General features: G+C 35.3%; 1 protein-coding gene across 4 annotated transcripts; it reads left to right on the forward strand.

Annotated features, from left to right (window-relative positions):
- The first annotated feature begins 4,216 nt into the window (after window positions 1-4,216).
- LOC107850817 (probable glutathione peroxidase 8) lies at window positions 4,217-20,931 on the forward strand. Of its 4 annotated transcripts, XM_016695583.2 has the most exons (7): window positions 12,007-15,963; window positions 16,326-16,752; window positions 19,128-19,204; window positions 19,439-19,500; window positions 19,764-19,882; window positions 20,391-20,558; window positions 20,660-20,931. In XM_016695583.2, the coding sequence occupies exons 2-7, from the start codon at window positions 16,729-16,731 to the stop codon at window positions 20,690-20,692; spliced, it is 483 nt and encodes a 160-aa protein (XP_016551069.1). In that variant the 5' UTR covers window positions 12,007-15,963; window positions 16,326-16,728; the 3' UTR covers window positions 20,693-20,931. The 4 variants fall into 4 exon arrangements, with proteins under 4 accessions (XP_016551067.1, XP_016551068.1, XP_016551069.1 ...); XM_016695581.2 differs by lacking the exons at window positions 12,007-15,963; window positions 16,326-16,752 and adding an exon at window positions 4,217-4,951; XM_016695582.2 differs by lacking the exons at window positions 12,007-15,963; window positions 16,326-16,752 and adding an exon at window positions 6,947-7,012.
- The last annotated feature ends 2,579 nt before the right edge of the window (window positions 20,932-23,510 follow it).

Genomic DNA, 23,510 nt, shown 5'->3' on the forward strand with positions numbered 1-23,510 from the left:
TGGCTGAATTTCAAATATATAACAAGATAGCGTAACTATCCAGATTACAGACTCAGAGATAGGTCTATTACCGAGATCGACACAACCGAGTCCGACCGTCCCATACCAAGCCTAACTAAATCATAGATCCAACCATAACTAAATAAGTTTCATTAATAATTAAATAATCCCAAAATAAAATACGATGGAGCACTGAGAAATTTTGTCCAATTATGTCAGCCTCAATACCAATATCAATACTAAGGATAACACCAATACCGATCTCGCTCATATCAACCCATAGTAGATTCACAAAAGCCTCTAACCAAAAGAATATTAAAATTCAATTGGGACATGCCCCCAACCATAGCCAAAACTAATATCCATAAATAATCCAGAGTATGAAATAATATCCATGAAATAGAGCCTTACGAATAGATAAAAGCTCACCACTTCAATCCAAAACTGATCCCCCGAGTGTCCGAATGCTAAGCAGGGGTAGTAGAATGGTCGGTTGCTGCATCGCGTAGAGATACAGCCGCCTAAAGACGCGTTAGCGGGTGAATGCTCGCATGAGCTCAGGATACGAATAAAATAATACCAATTATAAAATCAAGTACAACCAATCATATGCACACAAACCATACATATATATGTATAACTATGCCGGGAAAGGGAACCGAATTTAGCATGACATTAAAACCTTTACTTGGGCTATATAACTTTGGCGTCCTAAACCACCCATAGGCTATATGGGTTCAGCTCCCCCTGCTGAAAGGGCCCCAGTACGTGAAGCCGCACGACTAGAGAAAAAAACCTAGGATGACTAGTACATCCTCCAAAATATAAAGTGTGACATCATGCACACAATCACTAGGACCAAACCTCACATCGGCAAATATGAGTTTTCAATTTTGATCCCCCTGGGACCTCCACCTTTCACGGCTTTACTGTCTTTCCTCCGTTAAGCCTAATTAAAATCATTACAAACAACCAAATCATTATCCATTTATTATTAACCAAGGCCACTAGTAGTGGTATCGTTATACCGACTATAACTTGCAAGTATTGTCCTTAGCCAAACATTTTTGAGATAAGGGATTTCCATATACCCATAGATCATATTATCCAATTAACTTGTGGATTCTTATGTACTCCACAAGTGTGTTTATTAAGCCAAATCATTTCAAAACTATTTATATTATTTAGGATTCCATTACCAAGTTTAAACAACGCATAAGTTCCATTAAAAAAAACTAATATTATAGTGAAAACATGTTATAGGCATTTTATCAAACACATTGGGGGAATAGTATTTCCAAAACCAAAGTCCATTACAAAATAATAATTCCCATGCAACCAATTATCCAAAACCACCATTAAAGCGTAATTAAATTATGAGAAAACCATAACCAAACATTACTACCATATTCATTTCATGGAATAGAGCATATCAATGGGATATGTTTCATGACATTTCGCTAAACACTCATTATTTTACCGTAGCCATCATTTATATGGTGTATTGAGATTCAAACTCTATATCTTATCCATATAAAGACATCTTAAGCTATAACTCGATGAGACTTGAACCCAACATCTTATCATCATGGTGCATTGAAACTCTTAACCCAATATCTTACCCTCTTAATGAGAGGAGACTTAAATTCATCATCATATAGTTTAACAATATTGTTTTTCATGAGCAAATTTAAAGCATAAGTGGTTCCAAATCAATTATTTTTCCTCAAATTCAACAATAATTATATCATTAGTAGCAAAAGATAAATAACATAAAGAATTACTAACCTTGAGATTACCTTTAGATTTATAATCTTACCTTGTTTGACAGAGTCTTGTGCTGATAACGTGTTATGAAATATAAATCAAAAAAGAAGAAGAAGAATGGAGAGAAAAGAGAGAGTGATTATTATTTCTCGAGAAAAGTATCAATTACCTCCTGAAGTTGTCTCATTTTATTCATGGTACACCTGAGCTTTAAGTCGTCTTAAGTACCCCCAAACTTGTTGATTTAGTAAGTCGCATGCCCCTTTTTGATCCACGTGGCAAATGTGTGATTTCAAACTCCATGAGGCTCATGATGGAGTAAATTTTTTGCCAAATAAGTATTTTTTAATGGTCAAACACGAAAACACTCATTTTTCTTTAATTTTTTCAAAAACTTCAAAATCTCCTCTCTTTTCTTTTCCTAGTTATTATCCCTCTTTTCCCATCACTTTTAAATGTGTAATTTTTTTTAATTGCTTCTATTTTACCTACTTAAATTAGGGGTATAAATCGATCGATTCGATTTTATATTATCGGTTCATTTTATCGATTTTTAAATATGCTAAATCAATAATCAAATCAATAAGATATTTTTTTATCGATTTTCGATTTATCAATTTTTAGTTCTTAATGATTCAATTTAACCGATAAGAAAAATACTCATAAAATAAAAAAAGTAGTATCTAACAAGAAAAGAAATCGAATCTTAGTTGCAACCAAAATCCTACTTATATATATAGTGTAAAATAATAATTTAGTAGAATCTTATTGGGTTATCGATTTACCCAATAATGCAATAAAAAAATTCAAAATCGAACCCAATTTTTTTTTTTTATAAAATTATTAAAAAATTGTTAATCCAATAACGATAAATCAATAACACTTTTATCGGTTTGAGTTTTGTACATCCCTAACTTAAATTGTGATTTCTTACTCCATTAATTATCATAGAAAACGTATTTGTGCATGCGAGTCTCCTCAAAATCCTAATCGAAACAGTAATCGAAAACTATTATGAAACACTAACTGAAAAACAATCTCATATTTCTAACGCACAAAAAAAAACAAAAAACATAATTATTTTAGATAATAGCTTACTTGATCGACGAAAAGTCAACTTTCACTATTTTGGAGCAGAGAAAAACTCAAAAACACAATTATTTTTAGAGAAAAATCGGACAATTAAGGGTAAAAGTGGATATTTTGACATAGGATAAATATGATGAAAGTGGATGGTATTTATCCACGTGAACAGACACATAAGCAGTTTTTTCCACATGTACGCACGTGTTTTAACGTTGTGGTTTTTGGACCAAAAATGGACATGTGACTTACTAAATCAACAAGTTCGGGCGTACTTAAGACGACTTAATGTTTAGGTGTACCATGAATAAAATTAGACAACTTCATGGGGGTAATTGCTACTTCTCTCTTATTTCTCTTGAGAGGTAAATCACAATAAAGAAAACCCCCTGAGAAAAACTAATCTTGGGTTTATAACTTTTTCATAAATAGACATTCACTATGTATAGAAAAGTGGACGTTCACTATATATAATAATATATTTGTAACATACTTTTAGTAGTCACTAATTTTCTAATTGTATTTCTACTTTTACTTGTCATTTTTGACATTAGACAATTTTTTTTCTATTTTACCCTTAACATTAATTATCTTTTAAAAAAAATCAATTTCAAGATTAAATAAAAGTATTATTTAATAGGAGTATTTTAATAAAATAGCTATATTATTAATTATTTTTTTAAAGATGTGTTAAATCAAAATGTGACAAGTAAAAATAAATGAAAATAATATAAGTAAAGTTCTAATTTATTTGACATGTGATGTGTCTCATAACTTGCTTGATTATTTATTTGATTATATTTGGTGCGTCCGAGCAAGTAAAACAAAGTGTGAACTTAATAGAGCTTTAGTAAGCGATAGAATTTTAGCCGCAATCGAAGTTATGTCGAACTAATAAATACTTCTCACGCTTTATTTTATGTGTCATAATTTAATCGAGCATGAAGTTTAAGAAATAAATAAAGACTTGATGATTTTTATTAAATTATTCTTTATTAAAAAATATACTACCACTATTTTTAATTAAGTGAGCCTCATAAGTGAGACCAATAAAAGTAAAAGTGAAATTGTATTTTTATATAGTTATCAAATAAAAAAATATCTTTTTTTGAAATGAAAATAAAATAATATGATACACATAAAATGAAACGGGGGAAATATATCAGAAGTATTTGTAGGTTAACTTTCAGCACTTTATAATAATTAAACATAGTATATTCCCAACTTATTAAGCATTAGTTGATTCAGAGTTGATAGTTGTGTAGTGAACGTCTGAAGTTTTACTTTATGGAGTAATAATAATAGAAATTGAATCCTTCACTTTGATTTTATGAATTTACTTTGCAAAGCTAAGTATTGCTTTTTTTTTTTTTTTTTTAAATTCTTAACGAAATAATTTATATGTACACAATCTTAAAGGTTATTTTATATCATAAGTTTCAAAATATTTTTTATGAACTATCTTTGTTTTTGATTTCAGAATCAGTGGAAAATATTCTTTTCAAAATAGGTGGTACGATCACATATACTTATCATCTTCAGACCCACTTTATAAAAATATATTGAATATATAATTATTATTTAAATTTTAAATCAAACAAATATTAACACGAGAGTATTTAAAAAAGAAAAAGGTTAATGATCTACGTAAAGGAAGACATCTTCAACTACTAGCATAGCATGTACCACGCTGTGTTTGAAAATATCCTTCTTTATTAATTTAAATAAGATATTTTTTCGTTTCAAAATAATTGATTTTTACTAACTTGATATTTTTGTAAAAATATATTTATTAAAAATTTATTTTATTATATATTCTTTTTAAATATAAATTTGAACATTGTTTAGTCCATAGGATCTTGATTTTATGACAAGTAAATTAAAATAAATATTTTTTTTTAAAGTGGTGTAACTATTTTTAAACGGAGGAAAGTAACAATCAGTTTAACCTTCAGGCTTCAACTTTCCTTAGAAATTGGGTCAATGCAATTTTTTGTTTTGGGTTTGTGAATTTCAGATTGAGTACCTGAGGCTAAATTCCAGGAGGATGGCCAGCCAATCAGAGAAGAAGCCACAATCTGTGTATGATTTTGCTGTGATGGTTAGCTAGCTCCCAATAATCTACTCATTCTTTTATTCTATTTTTCCCATCAACTTTATTTAGGTTCTCAATTCAACTGGGAAAAGAACGATTTTTCTCTTCCCTAAATATCAACTGTAGTTTTTCTTTATTTTTTTAATACAGTAAGAGCAGGGGAAGGAAAATGAGAAATGAGCGATGGGGTGACGAGTTGGGAATCAAACTCTCCGTAACCAACTAAGTAACTGAGCCACTAAGATTAGCCTATACACTCACTAACAAGTTGAATGTTGGCCACTAAGATTATCTTGAAAACATGACAGTGATTAAGAATTGAGCCCTTATTAAGAAGGTGAATATTCAGGTAGCCAACCATTATTGAGCTACTAAGATTACCCCGAAAACATGGCAATCATTGCAGAGAAAGGGAAAAGTATAACTGTCAAATTTGTGGAATGCAAAGGTTAGCTTTGTTGTATCTTGTATTATGTCAACATATATATATGCAGGAAGAAGAGACTTAGAATGCTACTAGCCGAGCTAAAAATATCTAATGGGGGCTTAACCTCCCCACTAACTGTCTAAAAGCCTAACTCGTGCTAGCTAGGATGCCAGCTGTAAGATAGCTCCACCGAAGCTGTGATCTACAGAGGAGGACCTATATCTATATATATATCAGAGGACCTATATCTCTATATATATCAGAGTATTATGTTAAATATATATTGTGCACCCACAATAACAACTAGGTTGGCTGGTGAGATGGTTCGGTATGCCACTTGAAAGTTGCTCTTAATGTGTGATTGCTCAAGTTCGAACCCCAGCAACAACGTTTTATTGCTCCTTTTATCATTTTCCAATTTTCTATTGCTTTGTTGCTCCTTTTTCCATTTTCCAAGTTTCTTTACACTTATTGTGCAAATGTATATATTTATCTTTTGATTAAAAAAGATTTCCTACTTAGTAGTCATTTATTTCATACTTTTTCTTTTTTCTTTTATGTATTGTGGATAGCTATTTTTTATTTTATTTCAAAATACAAACTAGGTAGATATTCTCGCTAGCTTATACTGTATAATATTTATTTTCTTTTAATCTTTTGATCATTGAGTTATTTTTTATTTAAAAAATTAGCAATTTAAAGTTTGAGATAGGCTTAAATCAAACGTTACCCGTTGCAACTATCTAGCAAACAAATCTCTCGAATTTCATATTTTTCGAAAACTTTCTATTATTGTTCAAAATATAAAAGTACGTTGAATTTAAGTACGGTGAATAACACACTTTTGTCATATTAAATCTAATTAATGATATTCAATAATATTAAAATTTTGCTTATAAAATACTATAATTAATAAGTTTTCAAAGAAATGTATGTCGAACTTTGACACTATTAATTACTATATTTAAATATAGAGGTGCACCCGTCAAGCTTAAATCTTGGGTTCGCCTCTGGTGATCTAACTCCACTAACTATACATTACAATTCCTGCCAACTTGTCAAGAATGGAGGAATGCTTGACCCCTGTCAGTGCTTTAGTCAATATATTAGCCAACTGGTCCTGTGTTGCAATATGATGCAGAGAGATGAGTCCTTGCTGTAAGATGTGCCTCACATAGTGACAACCCACTTCAATATGCTTAGTCCTTTCGTGGAACACATGGTTCCTCGCTATATGTCTAGTTGATTGATTGTCACAAACAACTGCAATAGGCTTGGAAAATGGAACACCTAATTCATCAAGCAATCTAATCAACCAAACCAATTCTCCAACTACCTTCCTGAGAGACCTATACTTAGCTTCTGAAGATGATAAAGAAATAATTCCCGTTTCTTTGATTTCCAATTGATGGGACTGCCTCTAAGTAATAGATCTTCTAGAGTCTGGACCTGAAGCCCAATTTGAATCACAGTAGCCTTTAATAGTGAAGTCTGCATCCTTAGATGGAAACAAGCCTAAAGTAGGATCAAATTTTAAGTAGCTAAGAAGGTGAAAAGCAGCCTGTAGGTGAGGTTCTCTGGGATCTTGCATGAACTGGCTCAAGTGTTGGACACCAAAAGCAACGTCCAACCTTGTGTTGGTGAGAAAATTTAGTTTTCCCACTAGTTTTCTGGAATAAGTACTGTCACTAAGAGCAGATCCTTCACGAGCGTTTAGTTTAACATTAGGATCAAGAGTTGAGGTTAAGGGGCTAAGATGCAAGCAATCATACTCCTCTAGCATGTCAAGTACAAATTTTTTCTGAGAAATAACAACACCTGCATTTGTATGTAAAACCTCCATGCCTAGGAAGTAATGAAGCAATCCCAAACCTTTGATCTTGAGCTTGGTATCCAGATAAGTTTTCAAGTTTTCAATCTCACTAGTGGCAGTACCAGTAATGACTATCTCATCAACATATACAACTATATACTATATGCTGCTGAATTGCCTTTGTTTTTATAGAACAACAAATAGTCATACATGGAATGTGTGTAGCCCCTTGAACATAGTGCCTTAGGGTGTTTAACATACCACTGGCTTGTTTTAGGCCATCTAAGGACTTGTTCAGTTTGCACACTAGATTAGGACTACTAACTGCAAGTTCAAGTGTTACCTCCATATATACTTTTTCATGCAAATCTCTATGGAGGAATGCATTGTTAACATCCAATTGGTGCATGGTCCACCCTTGTTTGATTACTGTTATAAGTAGAGCTCTGATTGTGGTCATCTTGACCACATGAGTGAATGTTTCAGTGTAATCAAGTGTAATCAATGCCTGCTTGTTGGGTGTATCCCTTGACAACAAGCTTGGCTTTTAGCCTTTCAATGCTCCCATCGGCCTTGTGTTTAATCTTGTATACCCATCTACAATTGATAGCCTTCATCGCATGGGGTAATGGAACCAAATCCCATGTATGATTGGAATGTAATGAATCAAATTCTTGTGTCATGGCTAACTGCCATGAAGGGTCTATAGCTGCCTCCTCATATGAATTTGGTTCCCTGTCAATGCAAACATTTCTCACAAAATCTTGACTATCCGGAACTAGAGCATTATGGGCCAAGTAGTGGTGGTTAGAAAAGAGAGCTCTAAGAGAAGTTGTGTTTGGTGAACTAGTGTGGGATGATCGATGAACATGTGATTTGAGGTTTGGGATGGCGTGGACATAATCAAACATATGACTAGGAGTTTGAATTCTCCTGGTAGATCTCCTAGGTTCAGCATGATGATTAGTCTCAGGAATGTGATCGACATATGATATTTTTGAAGAAGGAACTGAAGAAGGGGAATGAGCAATAGAGTCAGATGGTAAATTGCATGTAACATCAGGTCTTTCTACTACAGTTGAAGAGTCATGTGTGCTAGGAATGCTGGTATGATCTTGAAAATCAATGAAAAGAATGGAATGCAGTATAGAAGAAGGTGAAATAGAACTAACAGAAGCATTAAAAGGAAAAACATCCCTGGAAACTGATATACTCCTTGTGGTAAAGTTGAGGACCTTGTATCCTCTGGTTTCAAAAGGGCAGCCAACAAAGATGTATGGAGTGGTCCTAGGTTCAAATTCTGATCTGAGAGGTATAGGAACGGTAGCGTAACAAAAGCATCCCAAACTTCTCATATCAGAATAAAGAGGTTTCTTATTATAAAGAATCTCATAAGGGCATTTGTTCTTCAATACAGTAGATGGTAATCTATTTACAATATATGTGGCACACAAGACACGTTCTCCCCAATACTTTAAGGGTAGTTTAGATTGAAATAAAAGAGCTCTAGCAGTTTCAAGCAAGTGCTTGTGTTTCCACCCCACCACGCCATTTTGTTGTGATGTATAGCAACAAGTTTTCTGGTGGAGTATACCTTTAGTGTGAAAGAAATTGGTTGTTTCTGTATTAGTAAATTCAAGACCATTGTCTGTCCTAAAAGTTTTAATAGTAGTTTGAAATTGAGTTTCTACCATTGCAGTGAATGCCTTGAGAACTTGTAAAGCATACTCTTGGAACTTAAAAGGTGAGTCCAAGTGGGTCTGCTGAAATCATCTACAATAGTAATAAAGTATTTGAAATGATCATGTGTAGCTGTGTGGTAGGGTTCTCATAGGCCAACATGGACTAGTTCAAAAGTGTGTAGTCAGGGATGTTCTTTGTTTAAAAGGAAATTGTTAGAGTTGTGACCCGAATTTTGTTGATCCGGCCTAGAAAGTTTTGCGGTGCGACCCATGTTGGTGATTTTCAATGGGGTCTGTGGTGGTAGCATAGGGATCGGGCCGATAGGCCCGTGGACCTCTATGTTTTTTGGGCCTAGGACTTATTTGCATGCACATATTATATAAGTGCATTTAGTGGATTGTTTTGTGTATCCAAAAAATACTCATTCTCCACATTGTACTCCTCTCCTTTCATTATAGTGAAACATTCTCTGCCTCTGCCCATGGTTTTTCCCGCAAGGGTTTCCACATAAATCTGTGTGTTCTTATTTTCTTTCTGCTTGTTGTTTGCTTTATTTCTGCCCGATTCCTAACAAACTGGTATCAGAGACTGTTCGATTGTTTTCTCGGGGATGACAACCATGAAGTATGATATTCCGTTGTTGGATCGCAACACCAGATTTTTGTTATGGCAAGGTTAAGATACGGGCTGTGCTCGTGTAGATGGATTTGGACGATGCTTTATTTGGGTTTGAGAAGATGCCCTCATCGTGGACGGACGAGGACAAATGACATAAGGATCGGAAGACTCTATCTCAGATCCACCTTCATTTATCCAATCAGTTCTACAGGATGTTTTGAAGGAGACCATAACCGCTGCATTGTGGTTGAAACTGGAATTACTGTGTATGGCAAAGAGTCTAACAAGTAAGTTGCATCTCAAACGACGACTTTATTCCCATCGTATGTCTGAGGGTGTGTCCTGGGAGGATCACCTATCTGTATTTAAAAAAATCGTCTCTGATTTAGAGACTCTGGAGGTTAAGTACGATGAAGAAGATCTAGGGTTGATTTTGTTGTGTTCTCTGCTTGCATCATACACAACCTTTAGGGATACGATTTTATATAGTCGTGATACCCTGACGATTGATGAAGTCTATGATGTTGTTCTCTAAGGAGAAGATGAAGCATCTTGTGAATGGGTCGGAGACTAAGGAGATGGTCTCATTGTTTGAGGAGGAAGGACTCGTGAGAAGAATTCTGGGGGTGATGGGGGTGATGACAGGAATAGGTCGAAATTCAAAAATAGAAACAAAACCTGTAATTACTGTAAGAAGAAGGGCCATATCAAATGCGAGTGTTGGAAGCTACAAAATAGAGAGAAAAGAGAAGCTCCAAAACCGACGGGAAACCAACCAGAAAAGTTTGGTAAAGCCAGTTTTGTGGAAGATGGCGGTAGTGATGGAGAACTCTTGGTAGTTTTTGATGGTAACTCCAAACCCTGTGAGGATTGGATTCTTGATTTAGCTTGCACGTTTCATATGTGTCATAATTGGGATTGATTTACAACATATGAAACAATCTCTAAAGGTGCTGTGTTGATGGAAAATAACACACCTTGTAAGATAGTTGGTATTGGAACAATCAGGATCAAGATGTTTGATGGGGTTGTGAGGACACTTGGTGATGTGCGGTATGTCCCAGACCTAAAGAGAAATCTTATTTCCTTGAGTACCCTTGATTTGAACGGTTATAGGTACACTGGTGAAGGTGGAATCCTAAAAGTTACTAAAGGTGCTCTTGTTGTGATGAAGGGACAAAGAAAGTCTGCAAATTTATGTCTTGCAAGGCTCTACGGTTACAGGTGATGCAGCTGTTTCTACCTCCTCTCTATCAGAAAGTGACATTGCTAAACGTTGGCATATGTGCTTGGGGCATATGAGTGAAAACGGGATGACTGAACTAAGCAGGAGAGGACTTCTTGATGGACAGAGTATTACCAAATTGGAGTTCTGTGAGCACTGTGTTTTCGGGAAGCAGAAGAGAGTCAGATTCGCTAAAGGCATCCACTCAACTAAGGGCACACTTGATTACATTCATTCTGATCTCTGGTCCTGCTAGAGTACCTTCTAGAGGAGGCGCTGATTACTTGTTGACTATTATTGATGACTATTCTAGAAAAGTTTGGGTGTTCTTTCTGAAGCAAAAGAATGATGTGTTTCCTACTTTCAAGGAGTTGAAGACTATGATTGAAAAGCAGACAGGGAAGCAAGTAAAATGCCTTCGGACTGATAATGGTTTAGAGTTCTCTTCTAATGAATTTAATGCTTTGTGCAAGTTAGAAGGACTTGTGAGGCACTTGACAGTTCGTCATACTCCGCAGCAGAATGGTGTGGCTGAACGAATGAATAAAACTATAATGGAGAAGGTGCGTTGTATGCTCTCTAATGCTGGTTTACCCCAGTCCTTTTGGGCTGAAGCTGCTTCCACTGCTTGCCTTCTAATTAACCGCTCTCCCTCAGTCGCGATTGATAAAAAGACTTCACAAGAGGTATGGTCTGGTACTCCTGCTAGTTATTCTGATTTGAGGATATTTGGATGTCCTGCGTATGCTCATGTTGATAAGGGAAAGTTGAAACCTAGATCTGTCAAGTGCTTATTTATGGGTTATAAGCCTGGTGTTAAAGGTTATAAGCTTTGGTGCCCAGAAAGCAGAAAGGTTATAATTAGCAGGGATGTTGTGTTTGATGAATCTACCATGCTTCGGGCTCCCTCCAAATCTAGTGCTTCGCCTCCAGATGAGCTTAGTGACATGAATCAGCAAAAGTTAAGCACCCATATTGAATTGCAGATTGGAGCAGAGTCTACACCAGTGCCTACTTCTCAGTCTAGCTCAGAGATACAGAGTGATACTATTTCTTCTTCATCATCAGTGGCGCCATAATATTCTATTGTTAAAGACAGACCTAGAAGAGATATTAGACCTCCTCAGAAGTATGCTGAAGCTGATTTGGTTGCTTATGCATTGCGTGTAGCAGAAAGTATTAATTCCGGTGAAGATCCTTCTTCTTACTCAGAGGCAGTTAGTTGTGATGATTCCGGCCGATGGATGATTGCTATGCAAAAGGAGATGGAATCACTTTATAAGAATGGCACATAGGATCTGGTGAGATTGCCTAAAGATGAGGAAGTTGTCCGTTGCAAGTGGGTATTCAAAAAGAAAGAAGGAACATCGGGAGTTGAAGATGCTAGGTACAAAGCAAGACTAGTTGCTAAAGGTTACAATTAGGTTCCAGGTATCGACTTCACAGATGTGTTTTCTGCAGTTGTAAAGCATAGTTCGATTCGAGCATTGCTTGGTATTGTGGCCATGCATAATCTTGAGCTTGAGCAGTTGGATGTCAAAACTGTATTCTTACAAGGAGAACTTGAAGAGCATATCTATATGCAGTAACCAGAGGGTTTTGTAGTCTCAGGAAAAGAGGACTATGTATGCTTGCTGAAAAAGTCTCTTTATGGCTTAAAGCAGTTGCCCAGGCAGTGGTATAGAGGTTTGACTCTTTTATGACCTCTCATATGTTTCAGAGGAGCAACTATGATAGTTGTGTCTACTTCAAGGAGGTAAGTGATGGTTCATTCATGTATCTTCTCTTGTATGTTGATGATATGTTGATTGCAACAAAGGATATGAGAGAGATAATAATAGTCTAAGCCCAACTCAGTAAGGAGTTTGAGATGAAGGATTTAGGAGTAGCAAAGAAGATTCTTGGCATGGAAATTATGAGGGATAGAGAGAAGTGTAAGTTATACCTGAGTCAGAAAAGGTATATTGAGAAAGTGCTTCACAGGTTCAATATGCAAAATGCCAAGCCTGTCAGTACTCCATTGGCAACTCACTTCAAACTCTCAGCCACTTTATCTCCAAAGACAGATGATGAGTGTGACTATATGTCCCGAGTTCCATACTCTAGTGCCGTCGGTTCTCTTATATATGCGATGTGTGTTCCCAACCAGATTTATCATATACCGTCAGTGCAGTTAGCAGATACATGGAAAATCCTGACAAAGAACATTGGAAAGCAGTTCAGTGGATTTTCAGATACTTGCATGGATCTGTTGATGTTTTTTTGTAGTTTGGGGGAAGTAGAGATGGAGTAATCGGGTATGTTGATTCTGATTTTGCAGGAGATCATGATAAAAGTAGATCCCTTACAAGCTATGTTTTCACCATTAGTGGTTGTGCTATCAGTTGGAAAGCTACCTTACAGACTACGGTTGCTTTGTCAACTACTGAGGCAGAGTACATGGCTATTATAGAGGCTTTCAAGGAAGCTATTTGGTTGAAGGGTCTGTTCGGTGAACTTAGCAAAGACTTACAGATTACTATGGTTTTTTGCGACAGTCAGAGTGCTATCTTCCTTACGAAAGATCAGATGTTTCACAAGAGGACAAAACACATCGATGTTCGGTATCATTTTGTGCTTGAAATTATTGCTCGTGGTGATATTGTGGTAAGCAAGATTAGTACCCTTGATAACTGTTGATATGATGACCAAGACACTACCAAGTGTCAAGTTTGAGCATTGCTTGGATTTGGTTGGTGTTGGCTGTTAAGATGTGTTCTTAGGGGCTTTTGTAGAAGAGGTGGAGAGTTTGTCTTGAAATGGATTTGAGTTCTGAATTAGAATTCGCGTCAAGTTGGAGATTGTTAGAGTTGTGACCCGAATTTTGTTGATCCGACCCAGAAAGTTTTGCGGTGTGACCCATGTTGGTGATTTTCAATGGGGTTTATGCTGGTAGTGTAGGGATCAGGCCGATAGGCCCGTGGACCTCTATGTTTTTTGGGCCTAGGACTTATTTGTTTGCACATATTATATAAGTGCATTTAGTGGGTTGTTTTGTGTATCCAAAAAATACTCATTCTCCACATTGTACTCCTCTCCTTTCATTATAGTGAAACGTCCTTTGCCTCTGCCCGTGGTTTTTCCCGCAAGGGTTTCCACGTAAATCTGTGTGTTCTTGTTTTCTTTCTGCTTGTTGTTTGCTTTATTTCTGCCCGATTCCTAACAGTAATCTTTCCTGTCTTGCCATGGGGCTTACAGAACACACGTAAAGGTTGCTTAGGGGAAAAAGGAATTGGAATGGTAGAAATAACTTTCATTTTGATGAAATGAACATGTCCTAACCTATTTTGCCACAAGATGTCCATATCAGTCCCTGTACATGCATAGGATGTATTATCACATGAAGCAGTAAAAGAAGAAATAAGAGGTGCAGTAAGGGAATTTTTATCAGTAGAAAAAGAGAGTATTAGAACAAGATGTCTGCTTATTTGAAAAAGGAATTCATTCTTGCTTTGTCAAAGGAAAAGGAGAAGTCAACGCATGAGAAGAACATTTGTCAGTACAAGACTTGCATAAAGGTAAACTACTACATGAAACAAGGTTATTAGAATGTGTAGAACTCTGCAGACATTTGGGACACAAGAGGTATAGACCATCTTCTGCTCTACCAATCACCAGAGGCCTCTTCATTAAAGAATCCTGCATGAAACAAGATGATTTGGTGAAACTAACAATGCAATTTGAATGAATAGTCATGTTATGAATAGAAATCAAGTTATACTTGAAAGATGGCACATAGCGTACTTTCTTCAAACTGATCTCAGGACTTAATGTTACATTACCAATTTGTGTAACCTTAACTTTATAGCCATTAGGTAATACAACTAACAATGGGTAAGGAAGGGTGACAATGTAGTGCAATAGGGATATGTTAAAAGGCATATGGTTTGAGTTTCCTGAGTCTAGTATCCATGAGGCAGATTTGTTAGTGAAACATTCAAATGATAGTTTTCCAAAGTTAGTAGAGGAAATACAGACTACAATACCTGCAAAATAATAGTCCCACTGGTGCCACTGATGAAATTAACTGAGCTATCATCAGTGCATTCCTTATGAAAATGTTGTAACCTGTCTTTAACTCGACCATACTTATCCTTAGTAAGGCTCACGTTGTACATTTCTTCATGGTCATTTGTAACTCCCTTCTTAGGACCTAGATCTGATGAGCAATGAACATTAGCCACTGTCCTGTTTCCACTTCCTTTGTTGTACCTGTGAGCCTGGGCATAATTTTGGCGATTATAATTGGAGGAGCCTCTAAAACCATTAGGTCTTGGAGTGGAATTTGGAAAATTGTTGTTCCTGTGGTTATAGTGGATAAGAAGGTGTGGAGGTCGCGGATAAGGGTAGAAGGCTAGTGTGAGTGTGTGGGTTGTAGCAGGCAGTCAGGAGAGATCTTGTGTAGCCGGGTTTGTAACCCTAGGACTGTGTACGTAGGTGTCGTTGGTATGTGAGGGTATGTTACTACTAGGTGGGGGACCTATTTCTTAGTTCCTATTTTCTTATTTAGTGTTGCCTTTATTTCTCGTATTTCGTTTTTTCTTTGGTTTCATTTATATTATTTCTTATTCCCGTTTTTTCTGTTTGTGTCATCCATCCTCCTTGTTTATTATTCTTTATCTTGAGCCGGGGGTCTATCGGAAACAACCTCTCTACTTCTTCGGAGGTAGCGGTATGGACTGCGTACATCTTACCCTCCCTAGACCCCACTTTGTGGGAATACACTGGGTTTGTTGTTGTTGGTGTTGTTGCTGTGGTTATAGTGGACCTGATTATGATTCTGTCTATTAGAATTGACTTTCGAGGATTGGCTAGAGATCTGGTTTTGATTACTGGAGTTAGAATTAGGTGGATAACCACAAAGGAGAAAGCATTTTTCCTTGAAGTGACCTGATCTCTTACAGTAATCACAAAACTTATCCTTGTACTGAATTGAGCCTGACTGGTTTGTGGCTGAAAACTTTGTCTTGTATGTTGGAGATCTACTGGAACTAGCATGTAAAGCAGTAGACTCTAGAGTGAGATGATTAAAAGTGAGATGATTAAAGGGTTTAATCTACCATTGTTGTTCATCTTGAACCAAAAGAGAAAATGCCTGTGCCATAGAAGGCTAGGGGTTCATCATGAAGATGCTACCTCAGATTACAGTATACACTTGATTCAGTCCCATTAGGAACTGAATCGATCACCGATCTTGCTCTGCCTTATGAAAGGTAACCTTTGCTCCACAAGTACAATCGCAGGTGCATTGAGCATTAGGGGTCGTTTGGTGTGAGGTATAAGGTATAATAGTTTCGGGATAAAATACAAGATTATTTTATCCCATGTTTGGTTGGAGGTACTAGCTAGTCATGGAACCATTTATACCTTAGTGATGGGATAAGTTATCCCACATACATGGTGGGATAACTAATCTTGGGATAGCTAAACCCGGGATAACTTATTCCCAACCAAACAACCCCTTAGTGTTCAGAGTACTAAGCTCTTCCCAGAGTTTCTTCATTTTCGTATAATAGCCAGTAACATTGAGTGATCCTTGAGACAAATCATTAATTTCCTTTTGAATTTGGTACAGATTTGCACCATTCGCTTGTTCATATCTATCTTCCAACTCCCTCCAAAGCTCAGCTGAATCCACAACATATTCGACACTATCTGCAATCTCTTTAGATAACGAATTCAGAATCCACGATGTGACAATATCATCACATCTTTCCCATTGCATGTATGTGGGATGATTAAATTTGGGCTTCGCGCATTCACCATAGATAAAACCTAATTTGTTCTTCACTGACAAGGATCACAAAACACTTCTCTTCCATGAACGATATCCAACACCAGTAAATTGCACCGATACCAGCATTGTACTGGGATTGTCAGAAGGATGCATATTGAAGGGGTTATTTGAATCAATCGCAGAGGTGGAATCACTCGATTGACCAAAAGTTTCAGCAATCGCCATAGTTCAACAATCAAGGATGAAATTCGACAAGGAACAACAGGTAAAACAGCAAACGATTTCTCAAAAATGTGAAAACAATGAGGAAAATAGAGTAGCAGACAAATGAATACTAAATGCCAAACAATCTGCGAAAATGGAGAAATAGAGCTCTGATACCATGTCAAGATGTGAACAATTACTGAGCTTTCAGCTCAAGCTAATGCAGTAATGGAAGCTTTGAGTGTGTAAATCAACATTGCAGAGAAAGGGAAAAGAATAATTGTCAAATGTGTCGAATGCAAAGCTTAGCTTTGTTGTATCATGTCAAGAGATATATATATACAGGAAGAAGAGAATTAGAATGCTACTAGCCGAGCTAACAATATCTAATGGAGGCTTAATCCTGTGGGAATTTTGAACCCCTAACTCAAGTTCATTACATGGGACTATGTAGGACTACACTGGGTATGTTGTTGTAAGTCAAGTTCATTACGTTTCTGCCCAATATAAATTTCCCAAAGTTCTTAAGAGATGAACAATAAGCATATTATGTATTCAATTGATCTCCAATAGTTTTTTTTGGATGGGGAAATGTTACACAACTTACACTAGAATAGGCACCTGCGGAAGGAATTTCTCGTCTGTTTGGTTCCCTATGTTTATGTTTTATCATCAGAGTTTTAAGGGGAAGAATAAATGGAAGTATGATATTTAGTTTGTGATTGAGTGAATTAACCATTTTCTTTTTTACTTTGCTTTCCGGCCCAGCTTGTGTGTATCTGGACTATTTTACCAAGTAGCTGCTACCTCTCACCAACACATGTACCAGGCTAACTCTGACATCAATGCTTAAACAGATAAGGTTGAGGTTTAAACCTTGGCATTCTATGGATTTTAACTCATTTAATGACCACTATGACACCCCCTTAGGTCTAAGTGGAACCCTGCTTCTTGGTGGAGTTTAGGACTTTGTGTGATGGGATTATGCACATTGAATTTGGAAGAACGGAACTAGATCCTTTTGAGGTGAAAATTTCATGTGTCGTAACATTTTGGTTGAAACCAGTAGATCTTGCAATCCTGAATTAACTCCTCTTTTGAGCCAAGGGTCTATCGGAAACAACCTCTCTACCCCACGAAGGTAGGGATAAGATTTGGGTACATCTTACTCTCCTCAGGCTCACTTGTGGGATTACACTGGGTATGTTGTTGTTGGTTGAAACCAGTAGATATTCCTTTGCAACATTTCATTCCCGTTCTTCATTTCCTTCTTCTCGAATCCAAGGGGGACTTCCCATATTTGTGTGCTCCGTGTACTATTCTTTCGTACTTTCTTCCTTTTACCACACTCAATCTTTATCAAAATGTGATTGACTATTTTAACCATCTGTCCATGTAATGTAAGCAGGTTCATGTTTCTCCTTGCAAAGTTTTGTGTTTTGTTAATAGGACTGTATAACTATTGAACTAAAAACACTCCAGCCCAATCAATGGACATTTCACATGCTATCTGGGATAAGAGTGACAGGATCTGAAAATTAAGTTCTTTCTTAAATGTAATAGCTTTGCATGTCCTTTTTATTCATTTAGTCCCATCCCTTATGAAAATTTTAAGCTCTAATCACCTTCATTATTACCCAACATTTACCCATTTATAACTCCCATTTCCATCTTAAAGGATCTGAAACGATATTCATTTACACAACAGAATGAAAAAAGGTAGTGAGAATCTGTGGCGAAGTTAGAAATTTCGATTAGGGTGTGGCGAAGTTGGAAATTTTTGGTAAGGGTGTTCAAGAATGCTTTCAATATTTAGTATATATCTATGAAAAGTAACACTTGGTCTATATGCATGTATAATTTTCCACCAAAGTGTGTCAACTGACCACCCTTCCGCAAACATGACTATGCCCCTGGTGAGAATATATACAAAGACAAGCATCTAGGAGATGGAGATTGGTGACGTCAAAGGAGATCTGTCAGGATGATTTGAAAGCATCCTGACCAAAGAGAGAAAGGTTTATACAGTGGAAGTATTACGTTAAAGAGATAGGAAACAGTTATGTTTGGGTTAAAAAGATAAAGAAATGGGGTAAATGATAATAGTGTACTGCAAGGATCTCGCTAGGATCAACAGTATCATTTAAGAACTCAGGTGGAGAATTTTGGGTCAGTTCATGACTGGTCCTTAATGTTTGCTGACATTCTTAGACATTTATACTAACTTCCCTGCACCTTATTTGGAGTTTGTCTCGCTTTTATTTATTTATGTATGGAGTTTTCGTCCCATGCCTTAGGGCTCTAGATCTTCCCCATGCTTAAATAGTCCCTCTGTACACCTTGATCCTATAAGCACTGAGATAAATCATAATAAAGAGTTTGAATTAACTTCGTACTTTTTCCCTTTCCTCAGTATACTCTCTCCTTTGCTTGCAGGATGCAATGGGGAAGGATGTAGATCTTAGCATCTACAAAGGAAAAGTACTAATTATCGTGAATGTTGCTTCCAAGTGGTACATTTCTTAATCTCCACCATCATATTTGTAGTTGTATTCGTGAATCTGTTTTTTTTTTAAACAACATCGCTGGTACCTGTTGAATTCCAGGGAACGAATCAACCTCTGTCCGGAAGACAATCATGAATTTATAACCTTCTTGTTTCTGCTTATACGTGTCACACATTCTGTGGTTCTAGTGATATTTTTCCTAATTGAACTTTTAACTATCATCTGTTTTGTTGTCTACAGTGGGATGACTAACTCAAACTACACGGAACTCAACCAATTATATGAGAAGTACAAAAATAAAGGTACGTGTCTTTAGTTAATTGACCATTTTACTCTTGCTGGTTGTTTCAGAACTTTCATTTCTCTATCCTGGATTGGTTCCTCCTGCACAGACGATAAATTCCTCCAAAAGAGAAGAAAAGGGTTATTGTTTCAAAATGTGGACTATTTGACATCTTTGGTTAAAGCTTTCTAGACTATTTGAATCATTATGGTTTGAGCTGCCTTAGATCTCCTTTAATTGTTTCCATCGCATTTTGAGAGTTCTTTTCTCATTCAAACTCAGGCCTGGAAATATTGGCATTTCCTTGCAATCAATTTGGAGAAGAAGAGCCAGGGACCAATGATCAAATTTTAGACTTTGTTTGTACTCGTTTCAAGTCAGAATTTCCTATCTTTGACAAGGTAATGAAAGAACAAATAGTCCAACAAATAGTCCTGATAGATGTCATTGTATTAGCCACAAATTGGTGATTTTCTTCGTAGTGTGTCCCGTCTTTTAAACAGATCTTCTCTCCATGCTTATGTATGTAAGTGTTGTAAAATCGTTCAATGTTTTGGTAGAATATTTTGAGAAAATAGAAAGTTTCTTTTATCCATCAATTAGATTATTTGCAATAAATACGCATCCACTCATCAGTTATAAACATTCAGGGAATCTTAGTAGCTCAGTTAGTTGGCTATCTGAATTTTCACCTTGTTGGTGGGGGCTTGATTCCCACCTTGTAATCCCTTCCCCTGTCCCATTTTCTTTTTAGAAAAAAAAAACCGCTATAAAACATTCAGTTGTATTGTAAATGGACACTATTTTATTTCGAAATTACCTGTTCTAGAATTCATGGTTGTGGAGTCATGATTTACTATTTCAACGGGGTTTCATTTTACTCATAACTATGTATCTTTCTTGAATTAGATCGAAGTGAACGGCGAAAATGCATCTCCTCTTTATAAATTCTTGAAATCAGGCAATTGGGGAATATTTAGTGATGACATTCAGTGGAATTTTGCTAAGTTCCTGGTTGATAAGAACGGGCAGGTTGTTGATCGCTATTATCCTACCACATCTTCTCTGACTATTGAGGTAATAGCAGCTGCTTGAAAATTGAAATACTCGATGCAAATTTCCTTTATGTTTATGTATAACATAAATTATGCACTTATGGCTCCGTGATTTTGTTGTAGAGGGATATGAAAAAGCTTCTGGAAATCATATAGTTGCCAAGGGTTGAGCCTTCGAAGTCGCGGATGATTTTTCACTCGTTAATTTTATTTTTGAAACCGTTCTCCTGTTTTTGTTATCTGAGTGAGAGACATCATATAAGGACTATTATCACGTAGATGATCACCAATGAAATATTGTGCAACAGAAATTGTTCATTCTATAAGAGAAGTTTTAAACTGATATATTATCGACATTCTTGATGTTTATTTATGGAAATCTTCTGGTTGAAGTTCGTTTGAGGCATTTTTGTTCCGTTAGGAAAGTAAATCACGTGCCTGCTAACGGCTAACACTATAATTTTGTTCACTGGGAAGTTATATCTAAACATTATGTAAACTAGTAGGTGTTAGTTCTGCATATGAATGTGTGTAGAAGAGTTGTACATGATTTCTGGATCAGAATCCCAGTGCTTTTTTGTGACTCCATACTCATTTTTTTCATATGGAGGCAAGCAAGAACTTCTCTTCCTAATATAACATGAATTTCCGAAGTGTGGTCAATGAAGTGGGTTGAGAACCATGAGGTTTCACAGATGCTTTCTTCAATTTTATCTAATCTTGGTGGACAGAGTTACGTAATACTTGTTGTGGTAGCAGGTGCAAGTAGCGGGAAAGCTGGCTCGGACATCATGGTCGTAAAAAAATATTCCCAGGACCATTTTCATAGAATGATAAACTGCTTTAGAAGCATCAGAAATATTATTCTAACCATTTGATTGATAAGAAATTGGAAATCTTCCAACAAAAAAATTAAAAGCTGCTGAAATATAGAAGCATTACTGCAATTATAATCCACATGAATGGATTAAGAAGGAATGATACCAGCCATGATAATTACACTGCTAGTTAACTTTTTAAGTTAACTGATTGGGTGCCGGGCCGGAGCTAGGCAGGGGCATCCAAATCTCCTTCGGCAAATAATTACATTTTATGTATATGGTTAAAATTTCTTTTTATGTATATATAACGTGTAGATAATAAACCCATTTGGCTTATTCATGTGTTTTTTTTTTTTTTTTTTGAACCCATTAGTAAAAATAGTAACTTCATCACTGATTGGATGAACACTATTTAGGCTAATTTTTTTTATATTTATTGAAAGATTGATGTAGGAGAGGTGATGGATAAATTTATTTTGTTTTAGCTTGTCTGTTTTCTCTGTGGGGGTGGGGGGCTCACTATTCAATTTTCATTTTGGAGTCAGATTGACTTTTATATTGAAGCGTGACTAATAAACAACTAATGATAAGTATGTATTGAGTAAATTTCATCCATGATCGCTTAACTTTGTATATATTATGCAAAAGTTACTTTTTTTCATTCATTATGCAAAAGTCATTTAACTTTCCTCCAAACATCACAAAAGTCACTATGATCGAATTTTACAATAATTTCGTCGAAAAAATGATATGACAACCTTAATTAGTTCTTAATTTTAATTTAAGTGAATATATAATACATTACTCATATTTTAACCCTTTTTATATGTCCACAACTCAATTTTCCATATGGATTATTTAATGAAAGAATACTAATTTCTTAATAGATTAGATTATCTAGTGAAGACTATTTTCATAAAATAAAAAAAATTGGTTGATACTTTTATGAAATATTTCATAATACTACATTCATCTGCCAAAAAGGTGCATCGAAAAAGAGTGATAAACAAGATAAATTCTTCAAAACACATAAAGTAGATATACATGTATGATATTATTTGTTTAAAAAAATTATTTTAATTTTTTGAAGATAAATCAACATGGTAAGGATAGTTTTAAAATAAAATCTTTTTAATCGTATCATTGAATAAGTATTGTCAAGCAAATGTGTTAATAAAAGTTATAAAATATAAGTACTTTAATAGATAAAGAAATTATAGGATATTTAATTTTTATATTTATCAATGAATTAATTAAACAATATGTAATTTATCAGAAATTGAATATTATAATAAAAACTTTTAAGAGAATTAATCGATTAGTCAAACAATTAAAAACACAAAGACAAACTCAATAAATAGAGAAGTTTATCATATTATTATGATATACCGAATGCAAAGGCCCAAGTAGCAAGAAAAAAAAAGATGTATGGAAAAAATAATTTTATCAATTACATGTCACAATTTTAGAGGGAAAAAAATAATTTTATCAACAAAATGTCATGATTTTAGAGGAAAAAAATAATTTACCAACACATATCTCAACTTAGGATTTTAAGAATATAAAAGTATAATTTTATTTCACAAAAATATCAATTAAATTTCTTTATGAAAATAGTCTTCACTAGGTAGCCTAATCTATTGAGAAATTGATAGTCGTCCGTTACAAAATCCATAAAGAAAATTGAGTTGGGAACATATAAAAAGGGTCAAGATATGGGTAATATATTATATTTTCTTAAATTAAAATTAAGAACTAATTAAGGTTGCTACATCATTTTTTTCGGTGAGATTATTGTAAATTCTGGTCATAGTGACATTTATGATGACCGGAGCAAAGTAAAGTGACTTTTGTGTAATAAATAAAAGAAAAGTGACTTTTGTGTAATAGACACAAAATTAAGTGACCATAGATGAAATTTACTTTAAGTATAAAATAAAAAAATATTAATTTTTTCTTAATATATCATAAAAGATAAATAAAAGTGAAATTTACTCCAACAACTTCGCATTACATCTCAATAAAACCACAAAACACCCTAATAAACGACAAAACGTTAACCATTGGCAAAATGAAACTAGAGATTTTATATACTCTTCGTTTTATTTTACTTAGACATATGTCACTTGACACTTTCCTTAAAGAAATATTTA

The sequence above is a fragment of the Capsicum annuum genome, chromosome 12 (genome assembly GCF_002878395.1).
Source record: "Capsicum annuum cultivar UCD-10X-F1 chromosome 12, UCD10Xv1.1, whole genome shotgun sequence".
NCBI lineage: Eukaryota > Viridiplantae > Streptophyta > Magnoliopsida > Solanales > Solanaceae > Capsicum > Capsicum annuum.